Source organism: Triplophysa rosa, linkage group LG15 (assembly GCF_024868665.1).
Source record: "Triplophysa rosa linkage group LG15, Trosa_1v2, whole genome shotgun sequence".
Classification (NCBI taxonomy): domain Eukaryota; kingdom Metazoa; phylum Chordata; class Actinopteri; order Cypriniformes; family Nemacheilidae; genus Triplophysa; species Triplophysa rosa.
The window spans coordinates 18,454,937-18,472,077 of NC_079904.1; the positions used below are offsets into that span (position 1 = coordinate 18,454,937).

Sequence of the window (17,141 nt, forward strand, 5' to 3'; positions counted from 1 at the left end):
GAGATTAAAATTTGAATTCCTCTTATCAATTCCTGTGTGCATATTTTCAGAAAAGTACATGCGTTGCATGATCTGCTGATATCTCAATAAAAGCCCTTATGAAAATTATCGATATTTTTTACTATAGTAAGCATAGTTTAGCTATAGAATTTGCATTAAAGCACAGGAATCACAAATTAACCATAGTTGCATTATAGTAACAGTAGCAGTAGCAGTAGCAGTTTAACCATGATGTAGTTCAACTATGATAATACAAATTGTAATAAATCAGAAAAGGTGTGTTTCTATGTGTAAATATACACAAAACGGTGCTCATAAATACATAAATATATTTTGCAAACAAGTCAATAAGCAGGCTAAATGACCATACAGGTTGAATGTTTTACTTCAACTGTGGAATCGATAAGAACCGAAATCGATAAGCAGAATCAGAATTGGAATCGGAATCGATAAAATTGAAACAATTCCCAACCCTACTCGGACGTGACCGAAAGAAGCGGCTCTTTGGTTCTTGTACTGCTGAATCGAAATCTGTTGCGAACCGGCTCTTGACTCGAGAACGAGAACCGCTCTAGCAGTGGCATGAATGTAAACGGCGCTGCACATTGGTTTACGTACAGTGATAAGGCAGTAATAAAGTCCTAAAACATCTTTCCAATGTGTTTTATAGTATCACACCTCTGTCTTATAAAAATATCTGACTAAAGTCCTATTCGCACAGGATTAGTATTATCTGGGGACCTCTGGTCATTTGTAATAATCGCAGAGATTGTCTGTGATCATAATCCCGTGCGAAACGGCCATGTCTGTAATTTGTCAAGTAAAAATTCCCCCACAAATTACCTACCATATTTTGACGAACACCGAGGTCCTGTGATAATATTAGTCCAGTGCGAATCGGCATATCTGCGATTTGAAATTTTGAACAAGATTTGGCGGGATCGTATCTCATTTTTTCAAGGTTTCTGTGCGCCTTTTCAGTCATCTTTCGCAAAGAATGGAGCTGCGTTAGAGCTCCATTACTGTTTCACTGTATTTTAGGTGCTGGGTTATGTCGCTACATACCAGACAACAATAATATTGGCAGAGAGAAAATATTCACTGTAAAAAAACATGACAGGATCAGAAGAGCGAAACAAAAAAGAAGGAATATATGGAGATGGATGACATGCATGGCAGCATGCGGTAAGGAACATTCTTCTGTTTACATACAACTACACCTACAACGACAAGACTTTCAAAGTAGGGCTGTCAACGGTAACGCGTTAACGCATGCGATTAATTATTTCAAATTAACGCGTGAAAAATATTTAACGCAATTAACGCAGCATCAGTTTGTTTTGACATCCTTTGTCTAGCGTTACATTATGTAATCACGCTCTTTTTCGCGCGATTTGAAACAGTTGCTTTGACATGTTAAATAAGTCAGTAAATTCGAGTAAAATCACAGAGTTCACTTATCCAGTGCGAATGCGCAACATGATCACAGACAATCTCTGCAATTATTACAAATGACCAGAGATCCCCAGATAATACTAATCCCGTGCGAACAGGGCTTTAGACAAATCATACCACGAACTGACGTAGATTTGTGGGGGTGTGGTTACACAAGGCATTTCAGGCAGGTCTGGGTGAGCATTCGCTTTAGACGCTTTTTTTCTGCTTTAAAATTACATGCATGCGCAGTATCATCGGTTCTGAGTCGGACGCATCCGAAAGAAGCGGCTCATCGGTTCATGTAGGCTACTGCTGAATAAAAAGCTGTTGCAACCGGTTTGTGTCCGAAGAACCGGCAACCGGAATCCGCTTGCTTCTCGCACATGATGATTATGTCATGTTTAGATTTATATAATCTTGTTTAGAAATTAAATAAAATGTTCATGAAAACACCATGGATTACTTATGAAACAAATAAATGTTTAGTTTATTATTTTTACAAACAATTATTTTTAACCTTTACAATAATTAACATAAAAGCACAACTGCACAAACGTTTTCTGTAATGCATATTAAGCAACATTAATATAAAGAATATGTTTGTACAAATATTTATGACCATTAAAAAGTGTGATCTGTCTTCAAATGTTTATTCAATTCAATTTTATTTATATAGCGATGTTTCACAATGTGCATTGTTCCAAAGCAGCTAGCAAAGGAGCAAATAAGAAAACACAGAAAGGTAAAACACAGCACAGTGCATGGTGTTTATAGACCAAGCAAGATCATTATAATAAATAATATCTAATAAATAAATGAGTAAATAAATAAATTATGTTTATGTTCATGTTCATGTTGCAAATGTAGTTTCTTATATGTTGAACCGATTGTCCGGTTGAACCGGTTCAGAAATCGGACGTGTCCGAAAGACAGCTCTCGGTTGGTTCAGTGGTGATCTGAAAACTGTGGCAACCGATTCTTAAATCTAGAAAGAGGATCGCTCTAGGCGGAGCGTTCGATAGAACACGCCACTGCACGCATGCTCACTATATCAGCTAGCTTAGCTATAACTTGAATAGCTTCTCCGCTTGTGCTTAACAGTTCAGTTCAGCGTGTAGTAGTGTACTGTTGGATTTACTGAAAAGTCGTTGATACTGGCTGGTTTATTTTGAGTCGGATGGGTTTTCATGCATGTCAAAAGTGAGTAACTGAAGGAATTTGTGGATAAGTGCTTTTTGTAGACGTGAACCGTTTCGAACGATTCAGTCCGATTTGGTGAACCGGTCGAAAAGAACCGGTTCAAATGAACGATCTTCTCACAGCAACATACACTGAATCTGTCTATGACTCGCGCTACAGAAAGAGAACAGAAAAATGCAGATAAAAGAAATCGAATTAAATAATCCATGCTTTTATACGCTCATAAACGTATTTAAAATAACGTAATACAAACTCGCATTTGTACTGTATGTAAACAGGCAGCAGTGCTGTGCACGCTGTGTCGCTATGAAAGCACATGTGGGCGCGAGCTGCGCACGGGACGCTCCGTTCATCCTGTATATAACAGGCAAGAAATCATACTAAACAATTTGTGCATGCGCGCATAACATCTAACAAATGTTTAAATAAATTCTTTTAGCCAAACTAAATGTTGTGGTGTAACGCATTATGACTATCTACAAAGAAATACGTCATCAACTAGAATTTATCGTTTATATCGCGGGAAGACTAATTCCTATCGTGTGGGGAATTTTCCTATCGTGTGGGGAATTTCTGTATATCGCAAATAATATAATATCGCCCATCCCTAGTTCAGACCTTTAAAAAGCTGTAAAAGCAGTATGTTCTCACTCACTGAGATAATGCATGAATTTTCATTTATTTTAAACAGATATAGAAATTACTATCATCTTGTTCAAATGGTGACAGACTGAAATGTGTATATGTAAATGAACCTAGAAGCACCAATGATATGAAACAAGATATGAAAATAAGAAAAGAAAAGAGAAGGGAAAAAGTAGAAAAATTTAGAACCCTATGATTTCTGCAATGCAACAAAAATTAATTGATTCCAAGCATAAAAATTGAGTTGACTGTGTAATGCACGAATGTCACAAAATTGGCCACATTTTGAATAATATAATAATAACAACAACAACACAATAACATAATAATAATAACAATAATAATAGTTAAATATGTACTATGAAAATTATACATTAAATAATAATAAATACATAAAGATCTATGTACATTTTTAAGGAATATCATTATAATCAAAAGATTTTATATATATATATATTTTAATTCATACAACAATGCAACATTTTATGTAAATTAATTGCATTTTCATTTGAACATATTTTAAAATATTGATTTAACTGTTCAGTTGTTCAGATCAATTCATTAGATATGTTGTTTGGTTAAAAAAATTAAAAACAATAAACAAATAAAGCTTTCCTGTGGCTCAGTGGTTAGAGCATGGCAAATGCCAAGGTCATGGGTTCGATCGCACATAGTCAGAAACCAATGTATAATACAATGCAATGTAAGTCGCTTTGGATAAAAGCGTCTGCCAAATGCATAAATGTAAATGTACAACGGGAAACCGAATCCAGCAAATTAAAGGCGCAGTTTGTAAAATCCGCCACTAGAGGGAGCACATTCAAAACAGATATGTTCAAAACAACAACAATGGCGTAGCTTGATGATGCTGTGAAGGAGTGTGGAATAATGGGAACTGTCATCTTCAACTCCACCACTAATAATCATTTAGATGTGAATGAGAAATCATGTTTATCGATGATGTAAAGTAATAAAGTTTTATACATGTTGCGTTTGATGACATGATTTTATTTCATTATAATGAATTAGACGCATTAGAAGTAATTCATCAAATTAATTTATTACTATTTAGTCAGATGATCTAAAAACGATTACTGCTTGTTCATTGAATATATACATGACAATATATACGTGACACTTTGTCCACGAGACTCTGTGTTGTCATGGTTTCTACGGCAGTAAAAGCGGAAACCGAGGGTAATGCCAGAGACTGTGTTATTAGGGAGATGCTAGGTCTGGAGAAAGCGTAACGGCTTACACGAATCACGTGAGGCACGTCAACTAATCATATAATAGCCTCTAGTCTCCTTTCCTGCATTCCGCTGAAGGTTGCAGGCTTTCCATCTAGTGTCTTTGGTAATGTGGATATGACGCCATTGACAGGCGACTGCCAGACACGGTCCGTGTCACTGGTTAAAATGGCAATTTTCTCACGATTTACTAGTTGGAAACATTTGAGATATGTAAGTACTCAACTAAACAAATTACTGGTAACAAAATAAAACAGACTTCATAGGCCCCTAGGAATATGTCTTAAGTCTCTCTCTGCCTGTGGGGGGAACACTACTGTACTGTATTTTTACATTTCTAAACCGCTACACAATGCGCCTGCATTCTGTTCAAAGGGACTGCTGCAATCAGCCAAGAGAATTCAAAACAGTGGAAAATCTACAGAAAGTGGATCTGCGTGCATTGCTCTGGCTTTTATGTCAGACAAAAAGGCCTTCACTGTCTCGGAAACACAACATGGCATTAAGATGTAGCGGCACTGATGCATCTGTGCATTTACGTAGCCGCCCATTGAAACCAGACCACTCTGTCATGCCTCGAAGGCCAAATCAACTTTATAGTTAAAAGGATTTACATGTGAATTGAAATTCATCCCTGTTGAACACATTGTCCAGACAATGAAACACAAGTCTGGAGGTACCGGTGGAAACTGATTATCCATCTGGGAATCACGGATAAGATAACAGAAGATGAGCAGTACTGGAGCGAGTGGTCAGCAGGAATGATAGTGATTTAGTGTACATCAAACACTGGCCTGGTCTTTGTTCTGAGAAATGACAGACTAATACAGTTATGTCAATGAAACCTTAATATCGGTATAGTTTCTGGAGCTTGAGCTCACCCAACAAACCATCGCTTTAAATCAACAGATATAACTGGGATTGATGTGTATTATATGTTTTCATGTTTGTTTTTTTTGTGGTTTGTATGTTTTTACGAGCTTGATAGCAAAGAAGTTTGTTTTTTATTTGTTCCATGTATTCATTGAAACAAAAACAGCATATACACATAAGAAACAGCATTAGGGGGAGAAGATGTAAGAATTTTAATTTTGGGTGAACTATACCTTTGAGCAAAGGGCCAGACAGCTACTAAGAATATACTATACACATACAGACAAACAAACAATTCCTGCGTCTTTCTGAACCTGAACCCTCACATGAAGATTATAAATCTAAGAACGGAGAGATTTTCCCAGAAATTGTGTTCCAGTCTCTCTCCCTCTCTTTCTGCAGAAATGGTTTTGTCTTATAAAAACAGCAGAAGAGTGTATATGCCACATGTACCACACATTAATCAAAATCAGTCTATAGAGTCTGCATTAGACAGTATACTGCCAAGGAAATGTTACTATACAAACCACACAAATGCGTTTTGAAGACAGGGGACTTTGACTGGGAAACAGATCTTGAGTCCAAACTGCTTGTGTTCCAACATAGAAACAGAAATACACACACAAACACATGAAGAAACGAATGTACTCAACAGCCATTTATCTTATTTATTGAGGAGTCGTAATTAAAAGCTCTTAAATATTTTTTAAGTTGCAATCTGTAAAGTTTAAACTTGTGGTTTAAAAAAGAAAAAAGAGCAAGTGCATAGAAATAAAAAAAGTGTTCAAAACGGTCTCCTGACCTTTCTTCAATTCACAACGGTACGCTTATAATAAATTTGTAATTTAAACTGTCAGGCAAGATTTTATGGGAAAATGTCATTTTACGTCTTAAAGAGGGAAATATTACAGATTGCAGCTTGAACTTTTTTATCATTAACACCTCCTTTCTATGTAAATTAAGAATATTTTAGATTTGTTCTTGAATTGTAGAATGCATTTCTATAAAAGTATGTAAACATATAGCTTCAGAAACCTCGTATCTCATTATTATTACTAACTCTTTATTTTTGTCACTGGGTTTTGCAAATATCTTACTAACAAAAAGTATTAAAAAGTGCTTGTCAACTTTGACAACACAGTATTTAATCATTTAAAAAGTGTTTTTCACTTCCTGAAAAAGAGCGAATTTGAACATACGAGGTTTCGGAAAGACAGCGACGATATCTATATAGCAACCTGGTTCGTATCACAGATAAAAGTTTCCATTACTTTTGTCAGGGTGGGATTTTTGTTCTTTCTGTATAGCGTGACATGAAGACGCAGTGCTGGTTAACAGACACTTTCATGTTATGTATCATATCCATGTGCTGGGAATGTTGCCATGTGCTCTGTGTAACTAGTTTTGAGTAGCAGTCTATGGTGGTCTTTTTTCAAGACCCTACCAGCATTCTTCATGACAGTACGTATGTAACAAGTTCTTCCAAGCCGCCAATAGCCACCGCTAGACTGAAATACAACATGTGCCATACCCTTGAAGACAAAAATCCAACACTGATGCTGCCAGATAATGCTTACAGATGTATTCTAGTGCAACAAACAGGGACGTGTTTGTCCCTAAAATATGGTTAAGTAGACCCCCCACACATAATTTTTACAGAGGAAAAGTGTATTCTGTTCCCAGATACTTAAAGAAATGATCCTTTTCAGAAAAAAACATCAAGCCAATGAACCCAAATATGAAAAAACTCAATGAACTACAGCCGACCCAGCTGAAAAAAACAGCAGGCATTCGTTACGATGTGTTTAATAACCCTCTCCTGAAACATATCTAGTTTTTATGCAGATACATCCTTAAAAAAATCTTAATTCATCATCTGCAGAGTTGATAAAACAGGCACCAATTAAACTTTCCAAAAATACCATAGAATTGCCAGTTCCCTTTCTGTCGGTCTCTCGACGTTGTGTCGAACCGACAGAATGGGGTTTGTCTTGAGAACCTATCATCTTCTGAGTATTTAGAAAAGGCCAATGAAAATTGGCGACTGAAATTTGCATGCCGGGCTCCTCCCCGGATGTCCGGGTATAAGAGGGAAGCCGGCGTGCTCATTCATTCACCTTTTGTTCTTCAGAGCCTACGCATCTGATGAGCAGCTCCAGATCTTCGCTGATCTTCCAGATCTTCGCTGGTCTTCCAGATCTTCGCTGGTATTCTGCTGGAATCTACGACTTGGTGCAGTGGACGGTCCCTTCCTGCAGCGACTTTCCCCTGGGCGTCTCGGCAGTTCCAGAAGTGTCCGAGCAATATTTTCTAAAAGAGCAAATTTCTCCAGCGTGGCATGTCCCGCTGTTCTCTTGGGTGCGACGCGCTCATTGAGGAAGGGGATGGACACGATGTCTGTGTGACGTGTTTGGGTCTCCAGCACGCTGAGGCAGCCTTCGTGGATACATCTTGCCCGCACTTCGGGAAGATGCCTATCCAGACGTTGCGGTCACGGGTGGCTATATTCTTTATGGGTAAAGCCACCACCTCGTCTGTTACCCGATCCGTGACGGCAGTGACTACGGCCCTGCCGCCCTTTTCGGTTAACACCGGGGGTGATATGGGGATCACCGTGAACGTTAGACCGCCAGCCACAGGCTCACGGACCGTTCACGCCCCGTCTCGCTTGTCTGACCATTCCTTAAGAGATGGTCCTACCCCGTCTTGTTCCTCCACCACGTACTCGGGAGTGCGTGACGAAGATGAGATGTCGATCACAGCATCGGAGGGCGACTTCTTGGCATCCGACCCCGACGATTCCTCGGAGCTCCCTCCCCCGGGGGGACGAGCCCAGGAAGAAGCGGACGTTGAGATGTCAACCATGCTCTTCCGGGCCGCCGCGAGCATTGGGCTGCAGTGCACCGCCTTTACCCCAGCGCTCGCAGTTGGATACGTGGTACCTGGGATCTGAGCGCGGCTCCAAGCCGCGCCCAGCGCCGGTCCCGTATTTCCCGGAGGTACATGAGGAGCTGAGTAAGACTTGGAATGCGCCCCTCACGGCTCGTTCCAGTCAGAAAGGCTCAGTCGCCCTTACTTCCCTCGATGGTGGGGCGGCCAGGGGCTATGTCGAGATCCCCCAGGTGGAGCGTGCTGTCGCGGTGCACCTATGCCCGCAGACAGCGGCCACCTGGAGGGCTCGGCCTAGACTCCCATCCAAGGCGTGTAAGTTTTCGGCATCGCTGGTGTCGAAGGCTTACATGGCTGCGGGTCAGGCCGCCTCCTCCCTCCACGCCATGGCCATCCTGCAGGTCCACCAGGCCAAGGCGTTGAAGGAGCTCCACGAGGGCAAGACCGACCCAACGGTTATGCAGGAACTCCGTACCGCCACCGATCTCGCTCTACGGGCGACTAAGGTGACGGCACGGGCCTTGGGTCGGGCGATGTCCACCATGGTGGTCCAAGAGAGGCACCTCTGGCTCAACCTTGCGCAGATGCGGGACGCTGAGAAGGTTCGCTTTCTCGACGCCCCCATCTCGCAGGGAGGGCTGTTTGGTGACACCGTTGAGGATTTCTCTCAGCAGTTCTCAACGGTGAAGAAGCAGACGGAGGCTATCAGGCACATCCTGCCCGGCCGTGACTCGGCCGTCGTCAGGCCTCCGAGATCCCGAGCGGCGTCTGCTTCCCGGCAGCCCCGGACCTCTTCGACTCCGGATCCGGCTCCAGTGCCCCCTTCTCAGGCTGCCTCCCGGAGAAGGACGTCGAAGAGGAAACCGCCTCCGCGTCAGCAGCCGTCGCGGAAGCAGAAGCGGCCCTGACGGAGAGACCCCAGGGAGATTGAGACTACCATCGGGCCCGATTCCAGCCACCACATCGCTGGATCGGATAGGGACGGTTCCTGCCCCCTCCTACCATCAGCTGGTCCCCCCTGGGGGGCCGGCGCCCACTTCCTCACGAAAAGAGTTTCCTCTCTCTCTGGGTTTTCACAGCCGTTCCCACCCTCTGGTCGACGGTGGACGGCAACTCGACGTTGCGTCATGGCGAAGCGCAATGTCGAGTATAAGCAACGGCCTTCAGCACTCTCAGACAGACAGTGCGTCGAGCCGGACAATCGCCAGGCAGGAACAACAGCAGAGCCGATCTCCTCCCCGGGGGTCCTCCCCCGGCAAGGAATCCGTACTGCTAGCCATCGAACCACCCTCCAGGGGGGCGATGAAGCAGATCAAACCTCTAGTCCCCGTCACAGTTTCTGGGAGCCTGGTCTCAGCTTCCCAGACTGTCAGGTTGGCTGAGGAAGACGATCCGTCTCGGCTACGCGATTCAGTTCGCGAAACGTCCGCCCAAGTTCCGGGGCGTCCTTTTTACCTCAGTCAGAGGCAGAGATGCCCCCGTGCTTCGGGCGGAGGTCGCCTCCCTTCTGGTGAAGGGAGCGATCGAACCCGTCCCACCGGCCGAGATGTTCAGCGGGTTCTACAGCCCGTACTTTATTGTCCCCAAGAAAGGCGGAGGGTTGCGCCCTATCTTGGATCTGCATGTTCTGAACAGGCACCTACACAAGCTGCCTTTCAGGATGGTCACGCAGAATCGCATCCTGGCTTCCGTCAGGCGTCAGGACTGGTTCATGGCAATCGACCTGAAGGATGCGTACTTTCATGTCTCGATCCTCCCTCGACACCGGCCGTTCCTGCGGTTCGCGTTCGAGGGACGGGCATATCAGTACAGGGTCCTCCCCTTCGGTCTGTCCCTGTCTCCACGTGTCTTTACGAAGGTCGTGGAGGCCGCCCTTCTTCCCCTCAGGGAAGAAGGTGTGCGGGTACTCAACTATCTCGACGACTGGCTCGTCTGGGCTCACTCGCGAGATCTGTTGTGTACACACAGGGACCTGGTGCTCCGGCACCTAGATCGGTTGGGGTTACAGGTCAACTGGGAAAAGAGCAAGCTCTCCCCCGCACAGAGCATCTCCTTTCTCGGTATGGAACTCGACTCTGTCTCCATGACAGCACGACTGACTACAGAGCGTGCCCGGTCAGTGTTACGCTGCCTGAAGCATTTCAGGCAGCCGGCGGTCCTCCTGAAACAATTTCAGAGGCTCCTGGGGCACATGGCATCCTCGGCTGGGGTGTTCCCCCTCGGGTTGATGCACATGCGACCGCTCCTACACTGGCTACAGAGTCGGGTTCCTTGGAGAGCGTGGCACACCGGCAGCAGGCGTATGGTCATCACGTCCTTCTGCCGGCGCACCCTGACCCCTTGGTCGTCTATGGCCTTCCTACGGGAGGGGGTCCCCCTAGGGCAGGTATCAAGGCACGTCGTGGTAACGACGGATGCCTCCCTTCAGGGCTGGGGTGCTGTGTGCAACGGGCACGCAGTAGCGGGGCGGTGGACGGGCCCCCGCCTGCGATGGCACATCAACTGCCTAGAGTTGTGGGCTGTGCTACTTGCGCTGAAGAGGTTCCAACCCTTCGTGCAGGGCAGACATGTGCTGGTCCGGTCGGACAGCACAGCTGCCGTGGCGTATATCAACCAACAGGGTGGCATTCGTTCACGGCAGCTAACACGACTCGCCCGACGCCTCCTCCTGTGGAGTCAGCAGGTGATCAGCTCCCTGCAAGTGATACACATCCCAGGCGACCTGAACCAGACAGCAGACAGGCTCTCTCGTCAGTGGTCACCTCGCGGAGAGTGGCGACTCCACCCTCACTCGGTTCAGCTCATATGGGAGCAGTTCGGTCGGGCGCAGGTGGACCTGTTTGCCTCCCCGGACTCCTCCCATTGTCCGCTTTGGTACTCCCTATCCGACGGTCCCCTCGGTACGGATGCCCTTCCCCCCAGTGAGCCTCATTGCACAGACCCTGTGCAAGTTCAGGGAAGAGGAGCATCAAGTGCTACTAGTTGCGCCCTATTGGCCCAACCGGACTTGGTTCTCAGAGCTGGTGAGCCTGACAACAACTCCCCCTGGCCGATTCCCTTGAGGAAGGACCTCCTTTCTCAGGGGAAGGGCACGTTTTGGCATCCCAGGCCAGACCTCTGGAGTCTCCATGTCTGGCCCCTGGACGGGACGAGGAGATCCTGAGCGACCTACCCCCGGCGGTGGTAGAGACCCTCATACAGGCTAGGGCCCCGGCCACTAGGAGACTGTATGCCTTCAAGTGGCGCATCTTCTCGTCTTGGTGCTCTTCTCACGGAGAAGACCCGCAGAGATGCTCGATCAGGTACGTACTGTCCTTTCTCCAGGAGAGACTTGAGAAGAACCTCTCCCCTTCCACACTGAAAGTGTATGTTGCTGCTATAGCCGCACATCACGACCCAGTTGCTGGTAAGTCTCTAGGGCAGCACGACCTGGTCACCAGGTTCCTGAGGGGCGCGAGACGGTTGAATCCGCCTCGCCCGCGCCCCGTACCCTCTTGGGACCTCGAAGTGGTCCTGGAGGGCCTCCAGAGGCCCCCCTTCGAGCCCCTAGGAGAGGCCGATCTTTCTCGCCTGTCGATAAAGACGGCCCTCCTGGTAGCGCTCGCCTCCTTCAAGAGGGTAGGGGACCTACAAGCATTCTCGTTTCCTTGGGTTGCCTAGAATTCGGGCACGAATTAGGCACGCAAGCTCAGTCAAATGTTTACAATCTATGATAACCAAGCACTACTCCAGCAGCTCTTCCTCTTCTCTAAGGAAGGCCTTGCCCCTTTTTGGCGTAATCCTGTGGGCGGAGGTTATTAAATACACTCAGAATAGTGACATCATGTACCCGGGAAATAGAGGGCTGAAGTCCGATTCCAGCCGTTCTCTGTAGTCCTTGAAAAGCGAATTCTGTTAAAGACAATATCTCGCTTGGCATTGAACTTTGAGTTTTATCACTTTGCAGGTATTATTTATGCTTTATGCTATAACAGCAACATTACACACTAACTAAAGGTTGAAAAATGGGATCGTGGGGAATGGCCGCTTTAAGTCAACCTCTGTGTTATTTTTCAACTAGAACTATAGGGCACAAATGTATGAACTGGCAGATTGACGGAAAGTGTCAGTAATACTTCAATGAATACCTTTCATTTAACGGTAAAACTGTTAACATCGGGATATGCACCAACTACGATAAAAAGCCAGATATCCTCCAGGAAACCATGATCTATGAACAAAATTTGTCAACTGATAAACACTTTAGCTTAACCATCAACTAAATCAATCCTAGACATTTAGAAAACCAGAGGTTAGTTCCATAACATCTTCCAGAGATCCAGAACCAGATCTTCATATACTAACAGACAGCACCCGCAAACTCCCTCTCTCCTCTCCAAGTAAGCACACATTACTGGGCCAAGTCCATTGTAAACACTGCTGCCAAGACTACTGAAGCCAAGCAAGGCTACACAATCAATCACATCAGATGACAGAAAACAGTAGACCAAATTACACCAATTACTGTAATTACCATTAATAATGACAGAATATTGTACAACCACAATCATGTCCTGCAAACACATTACAAGAAACATCATATGTGACCCTGGATCACAAAACCAGTCTTAAGTAGCACGGGAACATCTTTAGTAAAAGACAAAAATACATTGTGGGTCAAAATTATAGATTTTTCTTTTATGCCAAAAATCATTAGGATATTAAGTAAAGATCATGTTCCATGAAGATATTTTGTAAATTTCCTACCTTAAATATATAAAAACTTTATTTTTGTGAGTGGATGGTCTGCCACAGTGCCTCTGATTAACAACTTCAAAGGCGATTTTCTCAATATTTTGATTTTTTTGCACTCTCCGATTCCTGAGTTTTGAACGGTTGTATCTCAGCCAGATATTGTCCTATTATAACAACTCATATATCTATAGAAAGCTTATTCAGCTTTCAGATTATGTGAAAATCTCAATTTCGAAAAATTGCCCCATAAAACTGGTTTTGTTGTCCAGGGTCACATATATGTAATTTCCCTCCAGTCTGCTTGATTTTGCCTATTTCAGTCAGAAAAAAACCTTCAAATGTTACATTGATATTCAATGTGTGGTATAATCATCAAATGCCTTATAAATCACAGATTGTAGGGCTGAAAGCCCAGCCTTGCAGATAGTGGATAAAACCGGACTACGCTAATAAATCGCTCAGAGAAAGAAAGAGAGATTGCAAACAACATTCAGAACAATGAATAATCAAATGTGCCTAGATGTCGATAAGCAAAATAATGGCACAAATACACCAGTTTACAATTGGTGCAATTTTTTTCTCTATTTCCCCCATTGTGTGATTAACCTCAACAGTCTCAGGAATTATTAATAATGAATAATAAAACAATTTCAAATTAAGTAAAACAATAGTAAATGTGTGTGTGTGTGTGTTTGGGGGGTGGCTAAATGATAATCTTAAAACCTATTCGCACGGGATTAGTATTATCTGGGGACCTCTGGTCATTTGTAATAATTGCAGAGATTGTCTGTGATCATGTTGCGCATTCGCACTGGATAAGTGAACTCTGTGATTTTACTCGAATTTACTGATTTATCTCCCGGAAATTACGTGAAGGCGCTTCCCTCTTTCTTAACATGGCACGAAAGAGAGCTTAACGCGGATGCGCTGTCTGACAGAGATTCACGATGCAGCCTTTAGCCCGTTACTGTACACACCAGGCTGGACCTCGCGTTGCGTTTTGCGGCGTCCCACAGTTTAGAAGCTATCTATCTACATTGAACATGTCAAAGCAACTGTTTCAAATCGCGCGAATAAGAGCGTAATTACATAATGTAACGCTAGACAAAGGACGTCAAAACAAACGGATGCTGCGTTAATTGCGTAAAATATTTTTCACGCGTTAATTTGAAATAATTAATCGCATGCGTTAACGAGTTACCGTTGACAGCCCTACTTGAAAGTCTTGTCGTTGTAGGTGTAGTTGTATGTAAACAGAAGAATGTTCCTTACCGCATGCTGCCATGCATGTCATCCATCTCCATATATTCCTTCTTTTTTGTTTCGCTCTTCTGATCCTGTCATGTTTTTTTACAGTGAATATTTTCTCTCTGCCAATATTATTGTTGTCTGGTATGTAGCGACATAACCCAGCACCCAAAATACTGTGAAAACACTCCAACGCAGCTCCATTTTTTGCGAAAGATGACTGAAAAGGCTCACAGAAACCTTTTGAAAATGATATACGATCCCACCAAATCTTGTTCAAAATTTCAAATCGCAGAGATGCCGATTCGCACTGGACTAATATTATCACAGGACCTCGGTGTTCCTCAAAATATGGTAGGTAATTTGTGGGGGAATTTTTACTTGACAAATTACAGACATGGCCGTTTCGCACGGGATTAAGATCACAGACAATCTCTGCGATTATTAAAAAATGACCAGAGGTCCCCAGATAATACTAATCCTGTGCGAATAGGATTTAAATCACATAAAGAAGCTTTTAAAAAAGAAACTGCTCTGTGCACCTACTGCCCTCTGCTGGGACACTCTGGAACTCCTCATTTTATCATTTATCATCACTTCACAAATCCCTTTCCACCAACTTCCTGATTCCATTCCACTTTTCAATCCATTTAAAAACCAAATCCTGTCCTACAGTTTTCCCCATATACTGTTTTGCTTGGAAGTGTGGCAAATTTCTAGCTGGAAATGTATTTATGGTTGCAAGGGTTTTGTATCCTAATGCAAAATGTTGAATGCTCCTCTATTTGTAAATCACTTTGGATAAAAACGCCTGCTTGAATAACTATACACGTTCTTACATTCCTCATTACTATAGTATATTTTGTATACTATAAATTAATACATTTTGGACCTCAAACATGGGTCAATACTGTAATGTATTATACTGCATATGGCACAATACCATACACTCTAGTAATATGAATGTGTGTTTATACCTCAGGCTGGATGGCTTTGAACACTGGAGCATCCATGAGAGTGATCTGACCCTGCAGAAGAATAAATATGGGATAAGAATCATATCACGCAATTAAAATCTTGTGGCTATTGTCTCAACAGCTTCATAAAAAGCACCCAAAAATAAAAAACAACAGAAAATGTATTATGGATGAGATTGTAGATTTACAGACCATTTCGATTTTTAAAAAGGCAAAACTATACTGCAATATATATTACCGGTGCATTGGTATTACTATAAATATCCATAAAAATAATGCAAAAATAAATAATAATAAATTAATAAATAAATAATGCAGAGAACACAAGTTTAATACAATATACAACCAATTTATCTTTACTGTAGCATTGTACGCTTACACAACAGTTTATAACGTGTATTTGCATGTGTGTGTTTTAGAAAGAGAGAGAGGGTTTGTCATGTGGATGATCTGCGTGTAATTTACATGTCCCTGTCAGACACCATGTAGAATCAAAAATGACATGAATAAATAATCATGTTTTGCTCACTGCTCTATTGTCATTCACAGGACATTTTCCATGCATGCATGGATGTCATTTGTGGGGTTCACTGTGTACATAAATAAAACACAGTCTACTGCAGGCTGCCTGTCTTAGGCTGAAATGATGTACTGTATTTAGGTTAATGGGTTGGACCATAAATAAATAAAGGACATAAAGAAACTCTGTAGCCCAGATAGAGACACTTTCAGGCAGGCGTGTGCAGAATCAGGTCACACGTCTAGATCAGGACTGGTGGAGGTCAGCTGAACACAGAGAGCGCCCCCTGGTGACACTGTGTGATTCTTCACTGGTATGTGTTGCACTGTTTCAACGCGTTATTGAAACTTGCTTGGTTTTATACATCTAACTGTTATGCACAAAAAACTATACAAATTGTGCATCATAATGTTTTTGCTTCTCAGATTGTTGTACAGGTTTTAAATTGGTTTCATAAATAACACTGTCAGAATCTAGTCTCTACCCTTCACTCAATCAGTATTTCCAATTAGGAAACCAGTAATGCATACAATACATTTACACACAAAGTCTTAAAGGTACACAAAGTTCATAAACTAAACAAACTACAACTGCAAGAAACTTTGAGGAACATCATAACAGATGACTTTAAGGAAAAATGTTACAAATGAAAGGAACTGCCTGGCTAGAAACCAGTAGGAGTGAATCGCCACAGATGACTGTTCCTTGACTGAAATTGGGTGTTCTGTTTGAAGGCTTTAAATCATCAGAGAGAAGAGAACGACAGCTCAGATTTCTTTCTCGGATCCTGCTATGTTTAATTTAAACCCTAGAGAGCATCAAAGCCTGAACAGGACATTAAATATTACTGAAGACGTGCTCAAGTATTTACTTCTCTCTGCTCATATCTCCTCATCTCTTTCATTCTTTCTCGGTTCCCATGCATTTTCTTTGAACCACCTGATATTAGAAGGAGAGTTCGCCCGAAAGTGAAAATTCTTTCACCATTTACTCACCCTCATGTCAAAACCTTTCTTTCTTCTGCAGAACACAAAAGAAGTTGGCAACCAAACTGACTTCCATTGTATGGTCACAAAACCACTGAGACATTTTTCAAAGTATCTTCTTTTGTGTTCCACAAAAGAAAAAGTCATATACCGGTTTTGGATGACATCAGGGTGAATAAAAAATAAAGTTGTCAGGAGAGGCAGTTGTTGCTTCCATGTAAAACCATGTCTGTGGTTACAATTTCTTGAATTTCCTGTTTTAAATTACGGTAATTACATAAAATTGACAGACAAGTGGACATGACAGTTTTTGGACATCCTTGAAGAACAGTGGCAAGCTAGATTTTGACATAGCCATGAAGAGAATGTTGGGTAGATCTTG

The 17,141-nt window shown here is 43.0% G+C and overlaps 1 protein-coding gene across 4 annotated transcripts in view; it reads right to left on the bottom strand.

Moving 5' to 3' along the window:
* ralgps2 (Ral GEF with PH domain and SH3 binding motif 2) overlaps positions 1-17,141 on the bottom strand; it is a 177,126-nt gene that overhangs the window by 81,563 nt on the left and 78,422 nt on the right. For 3 of the 4 annotated variants that reach the window (XM_057353281.1, XM_057353279.1, XM_057353280.1), the window contains one exon: positions 15,254-15,304. In XM_057353281.1, coding sequence (XP_057209264.1) covers positions 15,254-15,304 — 51 coding nt within the window. Of the gene's footprint in view, positions 1-5,932; positions 6,080-15,253; positions 15,305-17,141 lie in introns of those variants that run through there. The other variant, XM_057353283.1, reaches the window with a different exon arrangement.